General features: G+C 44.3%; 2 protein-coding genes across 6 annotated transcripts in view; one reads left to right on the forward strand and one right to left on the reverse strand.

Annotated features, from left to right (window-relative positions):
• Positions 1 to 25,426, forward strand: LOC140211925 (RCC1 domain-containing protein 1-like). Of its 4 annotated transcripts, XM_072282145.1 has the most exons (9): positions 1 to 220; positions 284 to 392; positions 9,550 to 9,786; positions 15,384 to 15,537; positions 16,184 to 16,305; positions 18,055 to 18,174; positions 19,879 to 20,058; positions 23,132 to 23,161; positions 23,548 to 25,426. In XM_072282145.1, the coding sequence occupies exons 1-9, from the start codon at positions 80 to 82 to the stop codon at positions 23,691 to 23,693; spliced, it is 1,239 nt and encodes a 412-aa protein (XP_072138246.1). In that variant the 5' UTR covers positions 1 to 79; the 3' UTR covers positions 23,694 to 25,426. The 4 variants fall into 4 exon arrangements, with proteins under 4 accessions (XP_072138246.1, XP_072138244.1, XP_072138245.1 ...); XM_072282143.1 differs by having other exon boundaries at positions 1 to 392; XM_072282144.1 differs by lacking the exon at positions 23,132 to 23,161 and having other exon boundaries at positions 1 to 392.
• Positions 24,984 to 26,277, reverse strand: part of LOC140211926 (calcium and integrin-binding protein 1-like) — a 23,342-nt gene continuing 22,048 nt past the window's right edge. For both annotated transcript variants that reach the window (XM_072282147.1, XM_072282148.1), the window contains exons 7-8: positions 25,345 to 25,433; positions 24,984 to 25,238 (exon numbers count right to left, since the gene is read on the reverse strand). In XM_072282147.1, the coding sequence (XP_072138248.1) occupies positions 25,217 to 25,238; positions 25,345 to 25,433 (111 nt within the window). In that variant the 3' untranslated portion in view covers positions 24,984 to 25,216. The remainder of the gene's footprint in view (positions 25,239 to 25,344; positions 25,434 to 26,277) is intronic.

A 26,277-nucleotide genomic window follows, 5' to 3' on the forward strand; every position in this document is an offset into this window, starting at 1 on the left:
GTGACAGCGGGAGGCATGGCGCGGCGTACAGGTTCAAGTTGACGGCGGTCTGTTTTCCCGTCACTCAGTGGCTGCGGGCATGGCGGCCGCTGCTCCAGCCAGCGCCGGGCGTTGGTTTGGGTTTGGCTTTAATCGTTTTGGACAGACTATCAATAGCGTGGAACGTCCCGGGAGCCCGGTGAAACGTGAGGCAGATGACCGGGTGCTCGAGCCCCGCGAGGTGACAGTCTGTAACTCGAGGCCAAACCGGAGCGATGTCCCTCCTCCCCGGTCTGGCCTCGAGTTACGGGCAGCCCAGCCTGAGGCGGACGATGGCACCGGGCCGAATCCGCGGCGGCGTGTCTTCCCCTGTAGAGTCTCTCCCGCCTGGAGTCATTCTGCCTGCTTGACTGGTAAGGGGACGGAATGGGGGGCGTGACCGGGGAAAGAGATGAGGCCCCAGAGAACACTGGGCCATGGTGCTCTGGTCCTGCCGCCTGTTGTAAATAAGACCATAAGACATAGGAGCAGAAGTAGGCCATTTGATCATGGGTTGATCCAATTCTTCCAGTCATCCCCACTCCCCTGCCTTCTCCCCATACTCTTTGATGCCCTGGCTAATCAGGAACCTGTCTACCTCTGCCTTAAATACACCCAATGACTTGGTCTCCACAGCCGCTTGTGGCAACAAATTCCACAGATTTACCACCCTCTGACTAAAGTAATTTCTCCACATCTCTGTTCTAAATGGATGTCATTCAATCCTGAAGTCGTCCCCCCTTGCCCTAGGATCCCCTACCATGGGAAATAACTTTGTCATATCTAATCTGTTCAGGCCTTTTAACATTTGGAATGTTTCTATGAGTTCACCTCTCATTCTCCTGAACTCCAGGGAATACAGCCCAGGAGCTGCCAGACATTCCTCATATGGTAACCCTTTCATTCTTGGAATCATTCTCGTGAATATTCTCTGAACCCTCTCCAATGTCAGTATATCCTTTCTCAAATGAGGAGCCCAAAACTGGACACAATGCTCCAAGTGTGGTCTCACGAGTGCCTTATAGAGCCTCAACATCACATCCCTGCTCTTAAATTCTATACTCTAGAAAGAATGCCAACATTGCATTCGCCTTCTTTACCACCGACTCAATCTGGAGGTTAACCTTTAGGGTATCCTGTACGAGGACTCCCAAGTCCCTTTGCATCTCTGCATTTTGAATTCTCTCCCCATCTAAATAATAGTCTGCCCGTTTATTTCTTCCACCAAAGTGTATGACCATACACTTCCCAACATTGTACAGTCAGCCCTCCTTATCCACGGGTTCCGCATGCGTGGATTCAACCAGCCGTGGATTGGGAAAACCCGGAAGTTCTCTCTCCAGCACCCGTTGTTTGAGCATGTACAAACTTTTTTTTCTTTTCATTATTCCCTAAACAATACAGTATAACAACTACTTATAGTATTTACATTGTATTAGGTACTAAACGTAATCTAGAGATGGTTTAAAGTACAGCCAGTCTTTAAGTCGGATTTGTACTTAAATCGGAACAGGTACATCTGGTATTATTTAGCATCAGTTAGTCAAACATTTGTCTGAGTATATAGTATATATTTTACCTTTCTATGCATATAAAACACTTAAGAAACATATGTGTTTCAATAATTAAACCACTGTGTTGCTTAGTAATAATTGTAGCTTTCATCGGGGCAGGGCCTTTCACATGCTCCATTATTCTCACTTTATCCGTTAAAATTGTTCCGATCATTGACCGACTGTAGCCTAACACTTTTCCAATGACCGATGGCATTTCACCTCTTTCCAATCGCTTTATTACTTCCACTTTATTTTCAATCGTGATTGTTTTCCGTCAACGGAACTGAAACACCACGGATTCAGCAGCAGCTCCCCCCGGGTTTTAAAGCTCACCCGCACTGAGACAGGACTTGAGCATCTGCGTTTTTTGGTATCCACGGGGGGGTGGGTGTCCCAGAACCAATCCCCCGCGGGTAAGGAGGGCCGACTGTATTTCATTTGCCACTTCCTTACCCATTCCCCTGAGCTATCTAAGTCTCTCTGCAGGCTCTCTGTTTCCTCAACACTACCCGTTCCTCCCCCTTTCTTTGTATCATTGGCAAATTTAGCCACACATCCATTAATTCCATAGTCCAAATCATCGACATACATCGTAAAAAGCGGCGGTCCCAACACCAACCCCTGTGGAACTCCACTGCTAGCCAGCAGCCTGCCAGATAGGATCCCTTTATTCCCACTCTGTTTTCTGCCGATCAGCCAATGCTCCACCTGTGCTAGTAACTCCCCTGTAATTCCATGGGATCTTATCTTGCTAAGCAGCCTCATGTGCGGCACCTTGTCAAAGGCCTTCTGAAAATCCAAGTACGCCACATCTGCAGCTCCTTTGTCTACCCTGCTTGTAATTTCCTCAAAAAATTGCAGTAGGTTAGTTAAGCAGGATTTTCCTTTCAGGAAATCATGCTGGCTTTGGCCTGTCTTGTCATGTGCCTCCAGGTACTCTGTAATCTCATCCCTAACAATTGATTCCAACAACTTCCCAACCACTGATGTCAGGCTAACAGGTCTATAGTTTCCTTTCTGCCTCCCACCCTTCTTAAATAGCAGGGTAACATTTGCAATTTTCCAGTCATCTGGTACAATGCTAGAATCTATCGATTCTTGAAAGATCATTGTTAATGCCTCTGCAATCTCTTCAGCTACTTCCTTCAGAACCCAAGGGTGCATTCCATCAGGTCCAGGAGATTTATCCACCCTCAGACCATTAAGCTTCCTGAGCACCTTCTCAGTCGTAATTTTCACTGCACATACTTCACTTCCCTGACACTCTTGAATGTCAGGTGTACTGCAGATGTTTTGCACTGTGAACACTGATGCAAAATACACATTCATTTCCTCAGCCATCTCATTACAGTATCTCCAGTGTCATTTTATATTAGTCCTACATCTACCCTCGACTCTCGTTTACCCTTTATATACTTAAAAAAGCTTTTAGTATCTTCTTTGATATTAGTCACCAGCTTCCTTTTGTAATTCACCTTTTCCTTCCTAATGACCACCTTAGTTTCCTTCTGCAAGTTTTTATAAGCTTCTCAATCCTCTTATCTTCCCATATAGTTTGTCATCCTGTCAACATTTTCCAGTCTCAGCACTGAGTTATAGAGTTATATAGCACCACAACAGCTGCTTTGGAAGGTGGGACCTGTACAGAGGGACGGTTTGCACCTGAACTGGAGGCGGTGTGGCGGGGGGCTAATATCCTAGCGGGAAGGTTTGTTATTGCTGCACAGTGGGGTTTAAAGTAGAGGTTATGGAGGCAGATGTTGTTAAGACCTCAGACAAAGTCAGGAGTCAAAAGATTGAGCATGGTGTGACTAATGTCCTGAGCTGTGTACAATATTTCAATGCAAGAAGTAGGAGAGGTAGATGAGCTCAGGGCATGAATCAACACTTGGAATTATGACATTGTAGCCATTAGTGAGTCAGAAGGGGCAGGACTGGCAGCTCAGTATTGCAGGGTTCCATTGTTTTAGACATGACAGAGTGAGAGGGGTTAATGGAGGAGGGGATGTGTTACTAGCCAGGGAAAATGTCACAGCAGTGCTCTGTCCGGACAGGCTGGAGAGCTCTACTAGTGAGACATTATGGGTGTAACTGAGAAAAAATAAAGGTATGACCACGTATTACAGACCACCTAACATCCTAGGGATTTAGAGGAATAAATTTGTAGAGAGATCACAGACTGTTGCAAAAAAACTTAAGGTTGTTATAGTAGGTGATTTTAACTTTCCATATATTGACTGGGAATCCCATATTATAAAAGGACTAGATGGGATAGAATTTGTCAGACGTATTCAGGGAAGTTTCCTTCATCAGTATGTTGAAGTTCAAACGACAGAGCATGCAATACAGTATTAGGGAGTGAGACAGGGCAGGTGAGAGGATTTTGTTTAGGGGAACGCTTTGCATCCAGTGACCCAATACCTTTAGCTTATACAAAGAGATAGGTCTGGTCCGCAGGTTGAGATTCTAAATTGGAGAAAGGCCAATTTTGATGGTATCAGAAATGATCTGGCAAGTGTGGATTGGGACAGGCTATTTTCTGGCAAAGGTGTACTTGGAAAGTGAGAGGCCTTCAAAAATGAATTTTGAGTATACAAAGCTTGTGCCTGTCAGAATAAAAGGTAAAGATAACAAGTGTAGGGAACCTTGGTTTTTAAGTGATATTGAGGCCCTGGTTAAGAGAAAAAAGATACCTGGCAGGTAGGAACAAATGAGTTGCTTACGGAGTACAAGAACTGCAAGGGAACACTAAGAAAGAAATCAGGAAGGCTAAAAGAAGGCATGAAGTTGCTCTAGCAGACAAGGTGAAGGGGAATCATAGAAAATCTGCAGCACAATACAGGCCCTTTGGCCCACAAAGCTGTGCCGAACATATCCTTACCTTAGAACTACCTAGGCTTACCCCTAGCCCTCCATTTCTCTAAGCTCCATGTATCCATCCAGGAGCATCTTAAAAGCCCCTATCGTTTCCGCCTCCACCGCTGCCACTCGCAGCCCATTCCACGCACTCACTACTCTCTGTGTAAAAAAAACTTACCCCTAACATTTCCTCTGTACCTACTTCCAAGCACCTTAAAAACTAATCCCTCTCGTGCTAGCATTTCAGCTCTAGGAAAAAGCCTCTGACTATCCACACGATCAATGGCTCTCGTTATGTACACCTCTATCAGGTCACCTCACATCTTCCGTCGCTTCAAGGAGAAAAGGCTAAGCTCACTCAACCTATTCTCATAAGGCATGCTCCCCAATCCAGGCAACATCCTTGTAAATCTCATCTGCACCCTTTCTATGGTTTCCACATCCTTCCTGTAGTGAGGCGACCAGAACTGAGCACAGTACTCCAAGTGGGGTCTGACCAGGGTGCTATATAGCTGCAACATTACCTCCCGGCTCTTAAACTCAATCCCATGATTGATGAAGGCCAATGCTCCGTATGCCTTCTTAACCACAGAGTCAACCTGCGTAGCAGCTTTGAGTGTCCTGTGGACTTGGACCTCAAGATCCCTCTGACCCTCCACACTGCCAAGAGTCTTACCATTAATGCTCTATTCTGCCATCATATTTGACCTACCAAAATGAACTACCTCACACTTATCTGGGTTGAACTCCATTTGCCACTTCTCAGCCCAGTTTTGCATCCTAACAATGTCCTGCTGTAACCTCTGACAGCCCTCCACACTATCCACAACACCCCCAACCATTGTATCATCAGCAAATTTACTAACCCATCCCTCCACTTACTCATCCAGGTCATTTATAAAAATCACAAAGAGTAGGGGTCCCAGAACAGATCCCTGGGCTACACCACTGGTCACCAGCCTCCATGCAGAATATGAACCCTCTACAACCACTCTTTGCCTTCTGTGGGCAAGCCAGTTCTGGATCTACAAAGCAATGTCCCCTTGGATCCCATGCCTCCTTACTTTGTCAGTAAGCATTGCATAGAATATCTTATCAAATGCCTTGCTAAAATCCATATACACCACATTGACAGCTCTGCCCTCATCAGTCACATCCTCAAAAAGTTCAATCAGGCTCATAAGACATGATCTGCCTTTGACAAAGCCATGCTGACTATTTCTAATCAATTATGCCTCTCCAAATGTTCATAAATCCTGCCTCTCAGGATTTTCTCCATCAACATACCAACCACTGAAGTAAGACTCACTGGTCTATAATTTCCTGGGTTATCTCTACTCCCTTTCTTGAATAAGGGAACAACATCTGCAACCCTGCAATCCTCTGGAACCTCTCCCATCCTCTTTGATGATGCAAAGATCATCGTCGGAGGCTGAGCAATCTCCTCCCTCTCTTTCCACAGTAGCCTGGGGTACATCCCGTCCGGTCCTGATGACTTATCCAACTTGATGCTTTCCAAAAGCTCCAGCACATCCCTTTCTTAATATCTACATGCTCAAGCTTTTCAGTCCGCTGCAAGTCATCCCTACAATCGCCAAGATCCTTTTCCGTAGTGAATACTGAAGCAAAGTATTCATTAAGTACCTCTGCCATCTCCTCTGGTTCCATACACACTTTTCCACTGTCACACTTGATTGGTCTTATTCTCTCACGTCTTATCCTCTTGCTCTTCACGTACTTGTAGAATGCCTTGGGGTTTTCCTTAATCCTGTCCACCAAGGCCTTCTCATGGCCCCTTCTGGCTCTCCTAATTCCATTCTTAAACTCCTTCCTGCTAGACTTATAATATTATAGATCTCTATCATTACCTAGTTTTTTGAACCTTTCGTAAGCTCTTCTTCTTGACTAGATTTACAACAGCCTTTGTACACCACGGTTCCTGTACCCTACCATCCTTTCCCTGTCTCATTGGAACATATCTATGCAGAACCCCACGGAAATATCCCCTGAACATTTGCCACATTTCTTCTGTACATTTCCCTGACAACATCCGTTTCCAATTAATGCTTCCAAGTTCCTGCCTGACGGCGTCGTATTTCCCCTTACTCCAATTAAACATTTCCCTAACTTGTCTGTTCCTATCCCTCTCCAGTGCTATGGTAAAGGAGATAGAATTGTGATCACTATCTCCAAAATGCTTTCCCACTGAGAGACCTGACACCTGACCAGGTTCATTTCCCAATACCAGATCAAGTACAGCCTCTCCTCTTGTAGGCATAGCTACATACTGTGTCAAGAAACCTTTCTGAACACACCTAACAAACTCCATCCCATCTAAACCCCTCACTCTAGAGAGATGCCAATCAGCATTTGGGAAATTAAAATCTCCCACCACAACAACCCTGTTATTATTACTCCTTTCCAGAATCTGTCTCCCTATCTGCTCCTCGATGTCCCTGTTACTATTGGGTGGTCTATAAAAAACATCCTAAGGGATTCTACAGGTATGTTAAAAGCAAAAGGATTGCAAGAGACAAAATTGGTCCTCTGGAGGACCAGAATGGTCATTCATGTGTGGAGCTTAAACAGATGGGGGAGATGTTAAATGAATTCTTTGCACCTGTATTTACTCAGGAAGTGAATACAGGTCTAGAGAAGTGAGGCAAAGCAGCATCAATTTCATGGACCCTGTACTATTACAAGGAGGAGTTGTTTGTTACCCTGAACCCCCACCCCTCAATTCGGGTGGCTGTGGAGGCCAGATTATTGGTTGTATTTAAGGTGGAGGTTGATAAGGAAAGGTTTACTGGGAAAATTTGCAGAGAATGGGGTGGAGAGGGGAAATGAATCAATCACGATGAAATTGCAGAGCAGACTCAATGGGCCTAATAGCCTAGTTCTGCTCCTCTCTCTTATAGTCTAATGGATTGCATTTGTCGTGGACTGCTCCGGGCTTCTTGCCATGCACCATCAATCTATAGGACATGAGCCTCAGGGATTGTTGTATTTTTTGTGCACCTGTATGTTTAATGCTGTCTTGTATGTACTATCATGACTGTTGGGACTGCCTTATTCATCTTGGCGCTGGAGGGGTGTTCTGTTTGGTTGTACTCGTGTATTCATGTATGGTTGAATGAAAATTAAACTTAACTTGAATAGCAACATGAGATTCTGCAGGTGCTGGTAATCTAGAGCATCACACACAAAAAGCTGGAGGAACTCAGCAGGGCACACAACATATATGGAATCAATGGATGCTGCCTGATCTGAGTTCATTCAGCATTTTGTGAGAATTCAGAAGAGGGTGGTGTGAGGAGGGGATGGAGTATTAGCTGGCAGGTGATAGGTGAGACCATGTGAGAAGTGGGGGAGGGATGTTTGAAGCTGGAAGGTGAATGGTGGAAGAGAAAAAGGGCTCAAATATATCTAAAGGAGTGAAGTTTCTATTGAAAAGCAAAAATGCTGTACTGCTAGAATTACTCTGCAGATTAGACGACGTTTTAGAAGAGCAAAAGAGAAGTAATGTTCCAAATCAATTCCGTGTCTCTCTCCAAATTGTTGCCAAAACTGCTGAGCATTTGCATGAGCATTTTTGTTGTCATCCTGGATTAAAGTAATCTTCTGATGGTGTTTAGGAGCAGAAAATTAATTTGTTTACAGGCCATAAGACATAGGAGCAGAGATAGGCCATTTGCCCCATCAATTCTCTCCGCCATTCCATCGTGGCTGATTCATTATCCCTTGCAACCTTATTCTCCTGCCTTCTCCTTGTAACCTTCGATGCCTCTGTTAGCAAGAACCTATCAACCTCTGTTTCAAATATATCCACTGACTTGGCCTTCACAACCATCTGTGGAGATCAGTTCCACAGATTCATTATCCACTGGATAAAGAAATTCTTCCTTATCTCTATTCTAAAGTGATGTCTTTGTATTCTGAGACTGTGTCCTCTGGTCTCCCCCACTGTAGGAAACATCTTTCAATGCCCACTCTATCTAGGCTTTTCAAAATCTGTAGGTTTCAGTGAAATTCCTCCCACCCCCCCATTCTTCTAAACTCTAGCGAGTATAGGCCTTGAGCTATCAAATGCTCCTCTAGCCTTAACCTTAATCTATTCTCCTGACATGCCATCAATTTTCTCTTAATTTCGTCTGCATATTGGGGGAAATTTAGAGTGACTACTTAACCCAGCAGTCCACACAACGTTCCCTCTAATTGTTTTTTACAGCTGCGGGGACCAACCTTTGTTCTGAGCAGGAAATTTTTACATGGCCTGAAAATTGCACAGCACTTTAAATGTTTTTTTTGTAGTATGCACATCAAACAAGCACAACCCACACCTCCCAATATAAGTAAACGATGTCAGGTGGTCAAATCAACCAACAAACACAATGACAAAAGTAAAATATTTTGACGAGACACCATTGGTTTTCAGCAGGCTGGCAGTTTATTAACAATCAGCTACCGACTTCCATTCTGTGTTTATTGTTACAATTGGTGCAGTGTTGCAACTTGAAACACTACAATGTAAGGACTTTGAAGCTCTAAAATGTTTCAAAGTAAAGGTTGTAGTACATTCATTATTTAGAAAATTTATAGGTTATAGTCATTAACACATAGTCACAGGGTATTTCACAATTCTATTAACATAAGCTCTTCAACAAAATGAGGATAACTTTTATCTTGTTATTTCATGCTTGTTATTTATTGCTATTTATTTATATCTTTTGCATACTTTGTTGTCCATTGATCCTGTTTACAGTTAATGTTCTAAAGATTTGCTAAGTATGCCCACAGAAAAAGAATCTCAGTTTTGTATGTGGTGATGTGTATGTACTCTGATAATAAATTTTACCTTACACTTTGAACTTTTTGAGATTTCAATATTGTATTGGCATTATTTTAAAATGATATTGCCATTGTATAAGAGAGAATTCCAGCTGTGTGGCAATAAAAGCGATATGGGTGGGAGCATTTCAGTTGCTGCATGGCTGTTCACCTGTGCAGCTTAGAGGGAACAGTGAATCCACACTATCGCCCATTCATTCTCTTTGTAGTTCAAAGTAAATATGCAAACAAGTTCCATTGCATTAATTTTGTTTCAGTTTGTTTCCAGATGATGGGTCAATTCATTTCTGGGGGTTTGCTGCTGATGTTCCATGGCGTCAGATGTACCTAAACAGCCAAGGTTTACGAGGATGCAGAGACATTCTGTCCTCTGAGAAATACCTGCTTACGTTGTGGCAGGACAGGGTGGAGTGCTGGGATATCCCAAGCCTCTGCCATACTGGAGAGGCAACAGATGCTGTCGTTTGGCAGAAGCACCTGCAGGAGGAAGAGAAACCAAATGCAGGTATGGCTGTTTGCAACAGCGCTTTTTCCCTTGTTTTTTTCCATCTCCTCCACCTCTTTTGTGTTTGCCACTTGTTTTTCTTTTTGAATATTGCTGCAATTGCTTGCCTGCTCACGATACGCCCAGTGAGGCCTCACCAGTGCTTTATAAAGTTTCAACATTACACCCTTGCTTTTATATTCTAGTCCTCTTGAAATGAATGTGAACATTGCATTTGCCTTCCTCACCACAGGCTCAACTTGCAAATTAGCCTTTAAGGAATCCTGCACAAGGACTCCCAAGGCCCTTTACACCTCAGTTTTTTGTGTTTTCTCTCCATTTAGAAAATCATCCAGTTTCATTTCTTCTACAAAAGTGCATGATCATACAACTCCCAACATTGTATTCCATCTGCCATTTCTTTGCCCATTCTTCTAATCTGCCTATGTCTTTCTGTAGCCTCTCTACTTCCTCAGAACAGTCCCCGCACAGACCCCTGTACGGCACCACTAGTCACCAGCAGCTGGCCAGAAAAGGCTCCCTTTATTCCCACTGCTTGCCTCCTGCCATCAGCCGCTGCCTTATCCATGCTAGAATCATTCCTGTAATACCATGGGCTCGTAGCTTGTTAAGCAATCACACATGTGGCGTCTTGTTAAAGGCCTCCTCAAATTCGAAGTACAGAACATCAACCGATTCTCCTTTGTCTATCCTGCTTGTTCTTTCTTCAAACAATTCCAACAAATTTGTCAGGTAAGATTTTCCCTTGAGGAAACCATGCCGACACTCTGTTTCGACGTACATGTAACAAATAAAGCTAATCTTTAGAAAGAGGCACATTGCAGCTTTCTGTACTCAGAAATGAGCAAAATGTTTTCAAAATCAACATTCTTTATAGGCTTTTATCATGCGTTTGTGGCCTTCAGTTTTAATTCTTTCTCCTTTTCCAGTATTTCAGATTTCATAGATGCATTCTGATCTACACCTCCCAATCCCCATCATTACAGCTGGCATCATTCAGATCTACACCTCCCCAATCCCTATCATTACAGCTGGCATCACTCTGATCTACACCTCCCCAGTCCCCATCATTACAGCTGGCATCATTCGATCGATACCTCCCCAAACCCCATCATTACAGCTGACATCATTCGATCTACACCTCCCCAATCCCCATCATTACAGTTGGCATCATTCTGATCGATACCTCCCCAATCCCCATCATTACAGCTGGCATCATTCGATCTACACCTTCCCAATCCCCATCATTACAGCTGGCATCATTCAGATCTACACCTCCCCAATCCCCATCATTACAGCTGGCATCATTCTGATCTACACCTCCCTAATCCCCATCATTACAGCTGGCATCATTCGTTCTACACCTCCCCAATCCCCATCATTACAGCTGGCATCATTCTGATCTACACCTCCCCAGTCCCCATCATTACAGCTGGCAACATTCTGATCAATACCTCTCCAGTCCCCATCATTGCAGCTGGCATCATTCTGATCTACACCTCCCCAATCCCCATCATTACAGCTGGCATCATTCTGATCTACACCTCCCCAGTCCCCATCATTACAGCTGGCAACATTCTGATCAATACCTCCCCAGTCCCCATCATTGCAGCTGGCATCATTCTGATCTACACCTCCCCAATCCCCATCATTACAGCTGGCATCATTCTGATCTACACGTCCCTAGTCCCCATCATTACAGCTGGCATCATTCGATCTACACCTCCCCAATCCCCATCATTACAGCTGGCATCATTCGATCTACACCTCCCCAATCCCCATCATTACAGCTGGCATCATTCGATCTATACCTCCCCAATTCCCATCATTACAGCTGGCATCATTCTGATCAATACCTCCCCAATCCCCATCATTACAGCTGGCATCATTCTGATCAATACCTCCCCAGTCCCCATCATTACAGCTGGCATCATTCGATCTACACCTCCCCAATCCCCATCAGTACAGCTGGCATCATTCTGATCTACACCTCTCCAATCCCCATCATTACAGCTGGCATCATTCTGATTGATACCTCCCCAATCCCCAGCATTACAGCTGGCATCATTCAGATCTACACCTCCCCAATCCCCATCATTACAGCTGGCATCATTCTGATCTACACCTCCCCAGTCCCCATCATTACAGCTGGCATCATTCAGATCTACACCTCCCCAATCCCCATCATTACAGCTGGCATCATTCTGATCTACACCTCCCCAGTCCCCATCATTACAGCTGGCATCATTCAGATCTACACCTCCCCAATTCCCATCATTACAGCTGGCATCATTCGATCGATACCTCCCCAATCCCCATCATTACAGCTGACATCATTCAGATCTACACCTCCCCAATCCCCATCATTACAGCTGGCATCATTCTGATCTACACCTCCCCAGTCCCCATCATTACAGCTGGCATCATTCAGATCTACACCTCCCCAATCCCCATCATTACAGCTGGCATCATTCTGATCTACACCTCCCCAGTCCCCATCATTACAGCTGGCATCATTCAGATCTACACCTCCCCAATTCCCATCATTACAGCTGGCATCATTCGATCGATACCTCCCCAATCCCCATCATTACAGCTGACATCATTCGATCTACACCTTCCCAATCCCCATCATTACAGCTGGCATCATTCTGATCGATACCTCCCCAATCCCCATCATTACAGCTGGCATCATTCGATCTACATCTTCCCAGTCCCCATCATTACAGCTGGCATCGTTCAATCTACACCTTCCCAGTCCCCATCATTACAGCTGGCATCATTCGATCGATACCTCCCCAATCCCCATCATTACAGCTGACATCATTCGATCTACACCTCCCCAATCCCCATCATTACAGTTGGCATCATTCTGATCGATACCTCCCCAATCCCCATCATTACAGCTGGCATCATTCGATCTACACCTCCCCAATCCCCATCATTACAGCTGGCATCATTCTGATCAATACCTCCCCAGTCCCCATCATTGCAGCTGGCATCATTCTGATCTACACCTCCCCAATCCCCATCATTACAGCTGGCATCATTCGATCTACACCTCCCCAATCCCCATCATTACAGCTGGCATCATTCTGATCAATACCTCCCCAGTCCCCATCATTACAGCTGGCATCATTCTGCTCGATACCTCCCCAGTCCCCATTATTACAGCTGGCATCATTCAGATCTACACCTCCCCAGTCCCCATCATTACAGCTGGCATCATTCGATCGATACCTCCCCAATCCCCATCATTACAGCTGACATCATTCGATCTACACCTTCCCAGTCCCCATCATTACAGCTGGCATCATTCTGATCGATACCTCCCCAATCCCCATCATTACAGCTGGCATCATTCGATCTACAACTTCCCAGTCCCCATCATTACAGCTGGCATCATTCGATCGATACCTCCCCAATCCCCATCATTACAGCTGACATCATTCGATCTACACCTCCCCAATCCCCATCATTACAGTTGGCATCATTCTGATCGATACCTCCCCAATCCCCATCATTACAGCTGGCATCATTCGATCTACACCTTCCCAATCCCCATCATTACAGCTGGCATCATTCAGATCTACACCTCCCCAATCCCCATCATTACAGCTGGCATCATTCGATCGATACCTCCCCAATCCCCATCATTACAGCTGACATCATTCGATCTACACCTTCCCAGTCCCCATCATTACAGCTGGCATCATTCTGATCGATACCTCCCCAATCCCCATCATTACAGCTGGCATCATTCGATCTACACCTCCCCAATCCCCATCATTACAGTTGGCATCATTCTGATCGATACCTCCCCAATCCCCATCATTACAGCTGGCATCATTCTGATCTACACCTCCCCAATCCCCATCATTACAGCTGGCATCATTCGATCTACACCTCCCCAATCCCCATCATTACAGCTGGCATCATTCTGATCGATACCTCCCCAATCCCCATCATTACAGCTGGCATCATTCGATCTACACCTTCCCAGTCCCTATCATTACAGCTGGCATCATTCTGATCGATACCTCCCCAATCCCCATCATTACAGCTGGCATCATTCGATCTACACCTTCCCAGTCCCCATCATTACAGCTGGCATCATTCGATCGATACCTCCCCAATCCCCATCATTACAGCTGACATCATTCGATCTACACCTCCCCAATCCCCATCATTACAGTTGGCATCATTCTGATCGATACCTCCCCAATCCCCATCATTACAGCTGGCATCATTCGATCGATACCTCCCCAATCCCCATCATTACAGCTGACATCATTCGATCTACACCTCCCCAATCCCCATCATTACAGTTGGCATCATTCTGATCGATACCTCCCCAGTCCCCATCATTACAGCTGGCATCATTCGATCTACACCTTCCCAGTCCCCATCATTACAGCTGGCATCATTCGATCGATACCTCCCCAATCCCCATCATTACAGCTGACATCATTCGATCTACACCTCCCCAATCCCCATCATTACAGTTGGCATCATTCTGATCGATACCTCCCCAATCCCCATCATTACAGCTGGCATCATTCGATCTACACCTTCCCAATCCAGATCTACACCTCCCCAATCCCCATCTTTACAGCTGGCATCATTCTGATCTACACCTCCCCAATCCCCATCATTACAGCTGGCATCATTCTGATCAATACCTCCCCAGTCCCCATCATTGCAGCTGGCATCATTCTGATCTACACCTCCCCAATCCCCATCATTACAGCTGGCATCATTCGATCTACACCTCCCCAATCCCCATCATTACAGCTGGCATCATTCTGATCAATACCTCCCCAGTCCCCATCATTACAGCTGGCATCATTCTGATCTACACCTCCCCAATCCCCATCATTACAGCTGGCATCATTCTGATCAATACCTCCCCAGTCCCCATCATTGCAGCTGGCATCATTCTGATCTACACCTCCCCAATCCCCATCATTACAGCTGGCATCATTCGATCTACACCTCCCCAATCCCCATCATTACAGCTGGCATCATTCTGATCGATACCTCCCCAATCCCCATCATTACAGCTGGCATCATTCGATCTACACCTCCCCAATTCCCATCATTACAGCTGGCATCATTCAGATCTACACCTCCCTAGTCCCCATCATTACAGGTGGCATCATTCGATATACACCTCCCCAATCCCCATCATTACAGCTGGCATCATTCAGATCTACACCTCCCCAGTCCCCATCATTACAGGTGGCTCTGTCAATGTTTGTGTCACTTAATCTCTCCCAGCACCTCTCACTTTTGTCTGCAATTTAAAACTTGTTTCTGAACTTGATTGTTCTTCAAATCTGGGAACCAACCCAAAAAATCACATGTACTGCCTGGTCAAAGTTGAGTTTAGTGTTATATTGTCCTATGCCTCTTTAACCTCCCAAGAAAATAAAGACTCTGTATGATTGCATCTATGTGCTGGGTGCAGGACTGCTCATCCAGTCTGTTACATACAGGAATTTAAAGCTGTTGGCTGCCTGCCTCGCCTGATGAGTGTATGCTGAATTCCTTGTTATTATTGTTACGTACTTTCTCTCTCCCCCCACCCCCCACAGCATTTCCATTAATCCCTGGTGGTTACATTACAACAACGCCTCCATTTTACAAATCACTGTCACCACTACTTGGTGCAAGGAAGCTGGTACTTGGCAGTGAGCATGCTCTCCTGCTGACCTGTGACTGGACGGTGTATTCCTGGGGCGCAGGACGGTAAGGCTTACTTTTTAGTTGTGAGAAATCTCCAAACTGTTCTGAATTATGAGCTCCGTGCTGAAGATGTATGTCAAGGGATATAATTGTAGTAAAGTTCCTCAAACACAAGGGGTTCTGCAGAAGCTAGAAATCTTGAGCAACACACAAAATGCTGGAGGAGTTCAGCAGGTCAGGCAGCGTTTGTGGAGGGGAAATCAATAGTTGACATTTTGGGCTGAGAATCCAAGTTTAGTCAGCCTCTGTGTGATTGAGTTTTTCCACTTATTACCTATTAATGATTTTTCTGAATCTTGATTATCATCTTACTCTTTCTTAAAATGGTCAAATCATGACTTCACTAGTAGTGACTTATTGGATGAAATGGCAGACAAGATTGTATTGTTTTGATGAAATCAACCTAAAGATAGCCATTCTGTACCAATTTCACTTCAGATTTACACTGAGAATGTTTCTACATGAAGTGTTATTGGTGTGAAGCTTTCTGCCTCCTTTTGAAGCATTCTGAAGATCTACCCATTCTGTCATCCTTCTGATTGACCAATGTTGCTCATATTGCTGCCGGTTCTCTGTAAAGCCTCTCATATGTACCATGCTGGAAAGGTAATTGTGGATATTTTTTATCAACCTGCTCTTCCTGTTTCAGACATGGTCAGTTAGGACATGGTGGTGTTGAGGATGAAGCAGATCCACGGATTGTGGAGGCGTTGCATGGCCTGGTGGTGACTGAGTTAGCAGCCGGGGCCTGGCATTCTGTATGCTCCAGTGGTAAGGTCTGACATTGTGCCTCTGTCTAATCTGCTTTATAGAGCATAGAACAGTAAAGCACAGTACAGGACTTTAGGCCCATGATGTTGTGCTGACCATTGAACCTACCCTATGATCAATTTAACCCTTCCTTCCCACAGAGCCCTCCATTTTTCTATCATCCATGTGCCTATTTAAGAGTATCCTAAATGCCTCAAAGGTATCTGCCTCTATCACCACCCCCGGCAGCGTGCTCCACACATCCACCACTCTCTATTTTAAAAAGAAAACTACTTCTGACATCCATCCCATACTTTCTTCCAATCACCTTAAAAATTTTGCCCCCTTATATTAGCCATTTCCGCCTGGGAAAATGTCTCTGGCCGTCCACTTGATCTCTACTTCCTATAATCTTGTACACCTCTATCAAGTAATGTCTCATCCTGTTTTGCTCCAGAGAGAAAAGCCTTAGCTCATTCAACCTACACTCATAAGACATGTACTTACAGCTCCCTGTGTCTGCCGTTCTTTTGGATTCACTAGCTGTGTGGAGCAACAGTTTGCTCTCCATATCGTATTGCCCTGGCTTGCACATTGACTGACAGTGTGGAAGTCGAATCCAGATAAAGTCACTCCGAGACCAAGTACAAATTCTTTATTCAAAGCACCCAGGGCTTACTCAGTTGCTCAAATAGGAACAGCCTGTGACTGTTCCTACCCAATCCACCACCTAACTCACAATTCCCCTTACAAATGGATATATTTGTTCAGATATCCCCCACACATACCAAGCTGGAGTCAGACTTATCTATTCCCTGACAATACCGAGAGACAAACTACAGAACAGGCATAATGGCCTCACATACACAAAACAAACTGGAGCTGTCCTAACTCTGTGCATGACTGCACAAGGAGATAAGCAACCTGAAGCCCAGCTGGCTACCTTCAAAAAGAAATAGTGTTCAACATTGAATAACAAAATGAGCACATCTGTTGATCATCAGCAGTTTCCGTTGTTTAATGAAGTGTTAATCCTTTTACATACTCTATCAACAGCACTGCACCAACATGTAGACAGCTAGGATGCCACATCCGTGGTCAACCCTGACCAACAGAGGGCCTGATACTCCTCTCATGCATAATTGTCTGCAGTGTTGACTCTCTGGTAGTTCAAAGGCAATGGATGTTGAGTTTATCTCTACCATTGAGAACATCCCTCATTGCCTCCATAATCATAATCAGAAGCAGGTTTTATTAGCACTAACATATGTTGTGAAAGGTGTTGTTTTGTGGCAGCAGTGCAGTGCAATACAATAAATTATAAGGAATGTGAACTTCCAAATTTGAACTACAAAGAAAGTTGAAGACATAAGAGATTCTGCAAATGCTGGAAATCCAGAGCAACACGCACAAAATGTTGGAGGAACTCGGCAGTCGGATTCAAGGGGAATGAAAGAGAGTGGGTCGATGCTGGAAATCTTGAGCGCACACACTCAAAGGTGGAGGAACTCAGTGGGTCAGACAGCATCTACGGAGACCTGCATCAGGACTGGAAAGGAAGGGGGCAGAAGCTAGAATAAGTAAGTGGGAGGGGAGGGGAAAGAGTACAAGCTGGCAGGTGATGGGGAAGGTGGGTAGGGGAGGGGGATAAAAGGGAGGAATATTGGAGCTATTTCTCTTATTGAAATATGCTCAAATACACCTCTGCTCCATTAGATGTTTCTCAGTTTATGTTATAAATTTTGTTCTTGTATTTTTTAATATGATTAGCCTCAGGAGACCTGTACGTGTGGGGTTGGAATGAGTCGGGACAGTTGGGTCTGCCAGCAAGATCGTGTTCAGGGGAGGAGCATCAGAAGCCTTCTGAACGCATTGGATTCTCTGGAGAAGGTGAGGACATTCATGTGGATAACTTGCATTTATCCACATGTTACTGTACCTGCAATGTATTTGCTCACTCACTGAATGACCCAGAATAGTAATCTCTCCTGCCACCCTGAAGTGCAAATTTATAGTTCCAACAACATTCTCTATCGGTTAAGCCATTTGTGTCCTTCTGTGTGTCCAATGACCTTGTGTTTCTGTAGAGCAGCCACATGTTTCCCCATTGATATTGTACTGACCGTAAAGGAGGGATTGGAATTGGTTTATTATTGTCACAGTGAGGTTCAATGAAAAGCTTGTCTTGCACACTGTTCATACAGATCAACCATTACACAGTGCATTTAAAGGTAAAACAATAACAGAATACAGTTACAGAAGAAAAAGTGCAGGTAGAGAATAAGGTGTAAAGACATAATGAGGTAGATTGTGAAGTTGAGAGTCAGTTTTGTTGTTCAAGTTTAATTGTCATTCAACCATACGTGAATACCCAGGAATATACCAAACAAAACAGCATTACTTGGGGGGGCCCACCAGTCCACAGCACAAAGCACATATAGCACACATAAGATAGCAGTAAAATACAGTCATACCAAATAATTAGTCCAAGTTCCTGAGTCCATGATGTTGCAGCCGAATACCATACGGCTTGTCTTCTGCTGAGCGAACACTGGGGGCAAAGCACTGACTCCAGCATGGACGCCGCACCACACTGCCACCGGCACTCCTGTGGAACACACTGACTCCAACACCACCTGCTCTCCTGGCGACACTGCCGTTTGAGGTCTTGTCCTCCCTACAACTGAGGCCACTCAGCTCCCCCACTGTCCACCAATAAATCAGTGAATCGGACTTGCAGCATTCCACATTAACAATGTCCAACAGGGTCTTGCGATTTAAAAAAAAAAGCGTCAGTAAGACAGTCAGTCACTGTCAGGCACATCGCTTTTGTGTACCAACTCCTCTGAGGCCTCTTTGACACAGGCAGCAGCGTGATCCACACAAGTCCAGCTCCTTCAGTTTCCTTGTCAGAGCAACTCGCTAAAGGAGTAGGCCTGCAGTACTTTTAAGTTCTCAATATCCAACTGGGTCTTGTGATCATAAAAAGTACATTTAAAACAGACGGTAACACTTTTGGTTGGCCCCATAGAAGCCACTGCATTTGACAGCGCTGCCATCTTACCAGAAGATGATATTGTACTAGGGAATTATTTAATATTTTTATAACAGTGGGATAGAATTTGTCCTTGAACCTGATGGTACATGCTTTCATGCTTTTGTATCTTCTGCCCAGTGGGAAGGGGAGAAGGGAGAATGCCCGAGACGGATAGTGTCTTTGCTTTTGCCAGCTGCTTTACTAAGGCAGCAAGAAGTGTAGGCAGTGTCCATGGAGCGGAGGCTGGTTCTTAAGAGTTCATTTTATTGTACAAGAGTCCGATAACAGCGGTTAGAAGCAGTCCTTGAGTCTGGTGGTACCTGCTTTCAGGCTCTTGTATCTTCTGCCCAATGATAGGGTGGGGGAGAAGAGCAAATGTCCAGGGTAGGGTCCGGCGTAGAAGAATCAACATCAGTAGAAATGCCTCATTACTTAGTACTTGTAGTTTTGGTGCATTGAGTAACACAGTGTACATTGTCTTGTATTCAAAGTGTGTAAGTGTTGGCTGGTGTTTGCATGAATGTTTTTGGCTGAAAATACTCAATGTTTATGTGCAGGCACACCGATCCTGTGTGATGCAGGTGACACGGTTCAAAAATCCACCACGGAAAAAGCAACCATGAGAAATATGAATGTGTTCATCTCAATTCAGGCATTTCCAGCACTCTTGGACCTCCCAGGGGAGCTGGAGATCAGCAGAGTTAGCTGTGGGTCACGGCATACGGCAGCTGTCACCAGTAGGTACCGGTGTAATGTCTCTGTGCAGTGAACGGCAACCTGGTCTGTGGTTAAAATCCTGTTTGTTTACATGGTTTCTCAGTGTTGTTCAGTTCAGCTGCAAATTTAATCGTACATGAATTTACAAGTGCAGAATTTTAATGTGAGAAATTGAAGAGCTGTTTAGACTATGAATATGTTGTCGCTGATAATAAAATGAAATAACTGGGCTCAACTCAAACATTATTTCTATTTTACTTGTGCGCAAGGAGAACAGCATGGCTCCTGTCACCCACACTGTTCTGAAGTCCGAACAGAAACCTATTTTTATACAGTTATATGTTTGAATTCCTTACTTGCAAGATCAATCGCTGTTCACAATAAATGTGTTAAAAGTCAATAGAAACGCAAGCTGACAACTGATGATATTTTGAAGTTAGTAAAGCAAGTTGATGTATTTCACATCCTTCTGTTATTCTTATCTCATCTGTCTCCAGCACTCCGTACTGTGTAAAAGGAAGCTATGTTCTTCTAGGTTGATTACACACTATCACAGTCGTTCTCAGCTCACTGTCTGCAGTAAGGAAAATTGACTCCAGCAGTCTCAGTTCGGTGGTCTCCTTTGACTGCGTTTTTCTGCACATGAGGTTGAGGGCTGGCTCCTTCTGTCAGTGCTGCCCTCAGGTGTTCAGTCGGTGGAATGACCAGCTGGATTACACATGTTCGTCTGCAGACTGCTGAGAACTGATTGTTCTTGCTGATGACACCCATGCACCATCAATTTACAGGATATGTCACCCAGGGACTAGAGCTATATATATTTTTGTGTGACTGTCTGTTTACTTCCTATCTTATATGTACTCTGTATGACTGTGTTTTGCACTTTGGCCCCAAAGGAATGCTATGTTCATGGGTATTCATGTATAGTCAAATGATAATTAAGTTTGAACACTGCCACAGTTATCTTTCACCCTTGCCTTACTACAACTTCCACAAATGTATCAGTGGTCAGATTTACAAGTGTTCCCAATCAGCAGGTCCAAAGAATCCCTTCAACTTAGCTGTCAGTGTGCTATATGTATCTTGTTGGTTACTTCCATCCTATTATTGATAATCTAGAAGGTTAATATATTCTACAGAACTCAGACAATCCATTCCTCCGAAGAGTGAACATTAGAAATACAAAGTTCTGGAAACACACGTTTGTTCCACTAGTTATTGAAGCAAGAAAATTCAGTAAATCCCCGAACCATAACCCTTTCTTGACGATCTGGTACTATGTATCTTGGCACATGTTCATAGTGAACTGTTGTAATGATTTTTGTAATAGTACTGAATACAATGTAAAAGAATTCTAGTTTGAGTTGGACACTACTAAGAAGGTCCTTCAATTATTTGAGCATGTGACAAAACACATTGAAGGTAAACCTGTGAATGTGATGCATGTGGATTTCATTAGGGTGTTTGACTACCAAGGTTCCCCATGCTAGGCACATTCAGAAAGTCCTGAGGTATGACAGCCAGGGAAACTTAGCTGCGTAGATTCTAAGAAGACAGAGGGTGGTAGTACATGGAGCATATTCTATCAGGCGGTCAGCAAACATTGATGTTCTGGGACCCCTGCTCTTTGAGAGTTTTATAAATAATTTGGATAAGAAAGTGTAGGGGCGGGTTAATAAGTTTGCACGTGATGCAAAGGTTGATGGTGATGTGGACTGTGTAGAAGGTTGTTGTGGGTTACAAGGGGATATTGATAGGAAGCTGAGCCAGGCTGAGAAGTGGCAAATGGAATAAAATCTAGCAAGAAGTGAAATGATTCTGTTTGGAAAATCAAATTTGAAAACAGAATTCTTGGGAGGGTGGAGGAATCTGGAATCCACATTGATAGCTTCCTCAAAGTTGCCTTAAGTTGATAGGGTTGTTAAAATGTTTGGTGTATTAGCCTTGATTAGTCAGAAGTTTCAGTTGAATCATGAGGTAATGTTGCAGCTCTCTATAGCTATGGTTGGAGACGTTTAAGAAGCTCTTAGATAGGCACATAGATGAATTTTTGAAAAGGAAGGCTATGTAGGAGGGAAGGGTTAGATCAAGGGTGACCAACCTTTTACATTCCATGTGTCAATTTTTTCACGCACGAGTTCACATGCGATATTTTCATGCACGAGTTCTATATTAACATATTTTTACAAGAATTGAATGGGGGTAAAAGAGTTGTATGGCGCATCTGAACTCTTTAGTGAAAAAATTGACACATGGAATGTAAGAGGTTAGCCACCCCTGGGTTAGATTGGCCTTAAAGTAGGTTAAAAGATGGGCACAATTTCATGGGCTGAAGGGCCTGTACTTGTTGCCCCTTACACTGCTGGTGTTTAGGGCAGCAGTGGAGCTCCTCCGTCCCTAATGGTGTTCAGGATTTCCTTCATCGTGCCAGCCAGTAGCTTCCTGTCAGTACCACTGAAAGCCATGCAAGTTGCAGGTGGAGGCTCAGGAATGCTGCTGTCACCCTTAGATGTAGGATTCTTCAGCAGCAGCTTCGTTAGCCCTGAGCTCAACTCCCAAGCCTGGAGGACTGATGGACCACTCTTAGTCTGGCCTCTAACCTTTGACCTGTTTGGTGTGGGTGGCCCTACCAAGAGCTAAAGCAAAAGCCTTGACTCCAGCCAACATAGTTCTCCGGGTCTTTGAGGCACACAAGTCTCCAAACCACAACAAGGTTGTGGGTCTCTTGGGGGTGAAGGTGCTGTACTGTGCTGTAATATTGTATGTTCTAATAACAGGAGATACTAGTGTTGAGAGTTAGGATATTGTTTCATTGTGTGTACACCATTCAGCTTTCAATGGATAGACATAAAAGTGTAAAAATAGCAAAGACTTAGAAATTAGTTCTGACATCAAATTTCTCAATAGCAGTTTTTGAGAGGCACATGAGCAGGCAGGATATGAAGGGACACAGACCATGTGCTGGCAGATGGGATTAGTTTGGATTGGCACAGACTGTGGGCCAAAGAGCCTGCTCTGTGCTGTACTGGTCTGTGTTCTCAATGAAAGCTGAGGATTCACTATTAAACCACATCATTTCTCTCTTGTTTCCAGGAAGTGGTCAGCTGTTCACATGGGGCTGGGGTAAGTAGTAAGCAATGTCCTGTCACTTGTGTGTTCTGTGAAGTAGATAGACTGAGCTCTTGCTCTGCTGCTGGTGTGGTGTAAGTGTGTGCGGTCAGCAGAATTTTCAGCTGAGCTTCTGTCTGTTGCTCTGGTTGGTAGAAAGGCAGTCATTTACAGTGTTGGTGGCTCTTGACCTCAGGTCAGGAGCAATCATTCACCATCTTAAAGTGGGCCGGTTAATCATTCATCTGGGTGCTGGTTTGTGGAATGTTCCTACTGTAAAGTGGCAGCTTTCCAACATAAGTCAGTGTGCTACAAATCCAGTTCCTGGTTTAGCATCTGATATACTGTTGAATTAATGCATCATGTTTTGCAGTAAATTTTACATTGTTCTTATTTTCTAGGGAGCTATGGACAACTTGGCCATGGACAGACCCTTAGCACTGATCTTCCAAGGCTTGTCGAGTACTTCATGAGGAAACAGCTTTATGTGTTGGATGTTGTCTGCGGGCCTTGGAACACCTTTGTGTTTGCACACGAGAAGGATTGAACTGTACTCTGATGATGCAGTGTCCATGTTTACTGTCATGAGGGAAGTCAGCCAACTGGCTCAGTGAATTTTACAGGCAGAAATTGTTGGCTTGGCTCTTGATCACTGAACAGTTACTAAGCATTTACTGCGATGTGAGTACACGGGGTTGGAAACCCGCTTGCCCACCTTTCCTGCTCCTGATTGTGGTCCAGTGTGGTGTAATAGTGTGATCAATTGAGTAGAATATGATGCTCTCCCAAGGGGTTGTCTTACTGATGAGTCCTCAGGTCCACTGTAGAGCTCAATCCAGAATCCACGTAACCTGGGGTGTTAGGCTGGATTCACATGGGGAGACTGATGCATGGGCAGAAACCACATAATCTTTGACATGGAGTGCAAGATGACTGGCAACCCATCACTTCTGTAGCCTTCCTCTGCCTTCATTGCTGTTGTGATGTGTCATCATTTTCCACCAGCTCCAATATTGAGGTCTTGGTCAGATTGCTCTTTGTCTGGAATCTCCCCCTTGACCTTCCCGCCATGGGTGACCCTACCAAACACTAGGCGCCAGATAGCTAGACTCCAGATGACTTTGCTCTCAAATGGAACCCACAAGCCTCTCCACCACAACAAGGTGATGATTCTTGGAGAAGCACCAATATGGTGTACAGTACTCTAGTGAGAGCAGGACTGAAACACTTTGATAACGTGTTTAAGAAGTCTGTTTATCTTGACTTATACGAGGAGCTGAGATTTCCAGCGCTTTATGGCCCAACAGGGATTAGCACTTTCAAGGTGCTGTGGAATGTGTTGTAAAACAAACCTCTCCCTTTAATATCAGAGCAGAATGAATTAACACCAGAAGATATCAGATATGGAGACTTGTTAAATAATGTTTCTCATACAGAAAAAGTGTTGATCAAGTTTCCTGCTCCCTCTCTTAATGTGTGGTCCTTAGTTTTTTACTGAATATAGATTTATGTCTTTGGCAATAGCTCAATATATGCAGTCTGATCATTGCTGGGCTCTTGGAGTATGTGTATAGTCCTGGTCACCCAAGATGTCATTAAAGCTAGAGAGTGCAGAAGAGATTTGAGGATGGAGTTGTAAGAAGAGGCTAATTTTTCTTTGGAGTGAAGGAGGTTGAGGCGGTGACCTTACAGATTTTTATATATCATGAAGGGCACATAAGGTGGTCACAGTGCCTGTTTCTGTATTATCATTTCCTGTATAAGCTAACTGGCATTAGAATAAAGTGAAAAATGAAGGACACTGGACTGGTGATAAATATGACAAAAGTGGTGGGTGTGAAGATAGAAAACACCTTTATTATACAGTAAGAATATTAATGGGTGCGTCATTAATAATTACAAAATTAAAAACAACTTGTAAATATTTGAAACAATTATTCTGATCATTGTAATTCTAGTGAGGAACCGTGACAAAAGAATATTAAGAACAGCAGCGAGCAGGAGAAACGTGACCTTTCCAACTGGCCACAGAGCTTTGTACATTCTTTCCTTTTGCAGGTGCTCATTGTGCTACAGGACAATCCGAAACGAGCTGAGAAACAAATGGAAATCGATCAGACATGGAGAACAGGGCAGGGCAGAGCACAGCACATTAATATTTTCCCCCCAACAAATGATCCTGCGGCTGTTTCACATACCTGACAAAGTCCGGCGATCTGGAAATGACATGCTGAAATTCTGAGAGGTTCACTGTTCCATCCTTGTCAATGTCAGATTCTTCCAAAATCTGGGCAGAACAGTTAGTAATATTCATAAAGGATTCTAGTCTTCAGTCTGGTGTTATTTGCATTTATCAACTCAATAGAACAATTTCAAAGATTGAAAATTAACACAATCTATGCCTGGCCCAAACAAAAGTCAAGATCAGAGTGTGGCAGAGTCAAATTGCCCTTCATCAACAAACAACAAAATAATCCATTTGGAAGATCAGAAGCTTGAGAGGAGGAAATTTCACTCAGGTCCGCTGACTGATTATAAAATGTGCAGCAACTCACAGCAGTTTTTGGGAGCTCTGACCAGGAAGCAATCAGCATTTGGGATTGATTAGCAAGAAAAGTTAAAGGAAGGCAGGGCCCAGCACAGCGGCAATCATTGGCGTGCACAGAGTGTGGTGATTTTGAGTCTTTAGTTCCTCTAGGCTTCGATCACAAAAAAAAAAAAGAAAAGTTCTCAGTAGAGTTTGCTTTTCCCCCTCTCTCTTTACATCTGCTCAGTTAGGACAGTAGGGATGTCTGGCAAGATAGTTGAATGCTCCTTTTGCGGGATGTGGGAAGGCAGGGAGACCAAAGGTGTCCCAGATGACTACAACTGCGAGAAGCGTATTCAGCTGCAGCTTCTAACAATCTGCATTAAGGAGTTGGAACTGGAACTGGATGAACTCTGGATCATTTGGGAGGGTGAAGAGTGATAGGTAGGAAGTAGAGGTAGTTATACCCAAGGTGCAGGACACAAGAAGCTGGGTAACAGGAAGGGGAAAGGGGTTAAGGAACCAGCGCAGAGTACCCCTGTGGCCATCCCACTCAACAACAGATATATCACTTTGGATACTGTTGAGGGGATGATTTAGCAGA

This window comes from Mobula birostris, chromosome 18, assembly GCF_030028105.1.
Source record: "Mobula birostris isolate sMobBir1 chromosome 18, sMobBir1.hap1, whole genome shotgun sequence".
NCBI lineage: Eukaryota > Metazoa > Chordata > Chondrichthyes > Myliobatiformes > Myliobatidae > Mobula > Mobula birostris.

Coding starts and splice junctions, on each gene's coding strand:
- LOC140211925 (XM_072282143.1), top strand. CDS start 80: ATGGCGGCCGCTGCTCCAGCCAGCGCCGGGCGTTGGTTTGGGTTTGGC. Junction 393..9,549: donor TCATTCTGCCTGCTTGACTG/GTAAGGGGACGG, acceptor GTTTGTTTCCAG/ATGATGGGTCAATTCATTTC. Junction 23,162..23,547: donor GCTGTTCACATGGGGCTGGG/GTAAGTAGTAAG, acceptor CTTATTTTCTAG/GGAGCTATGGACAACTTGGC.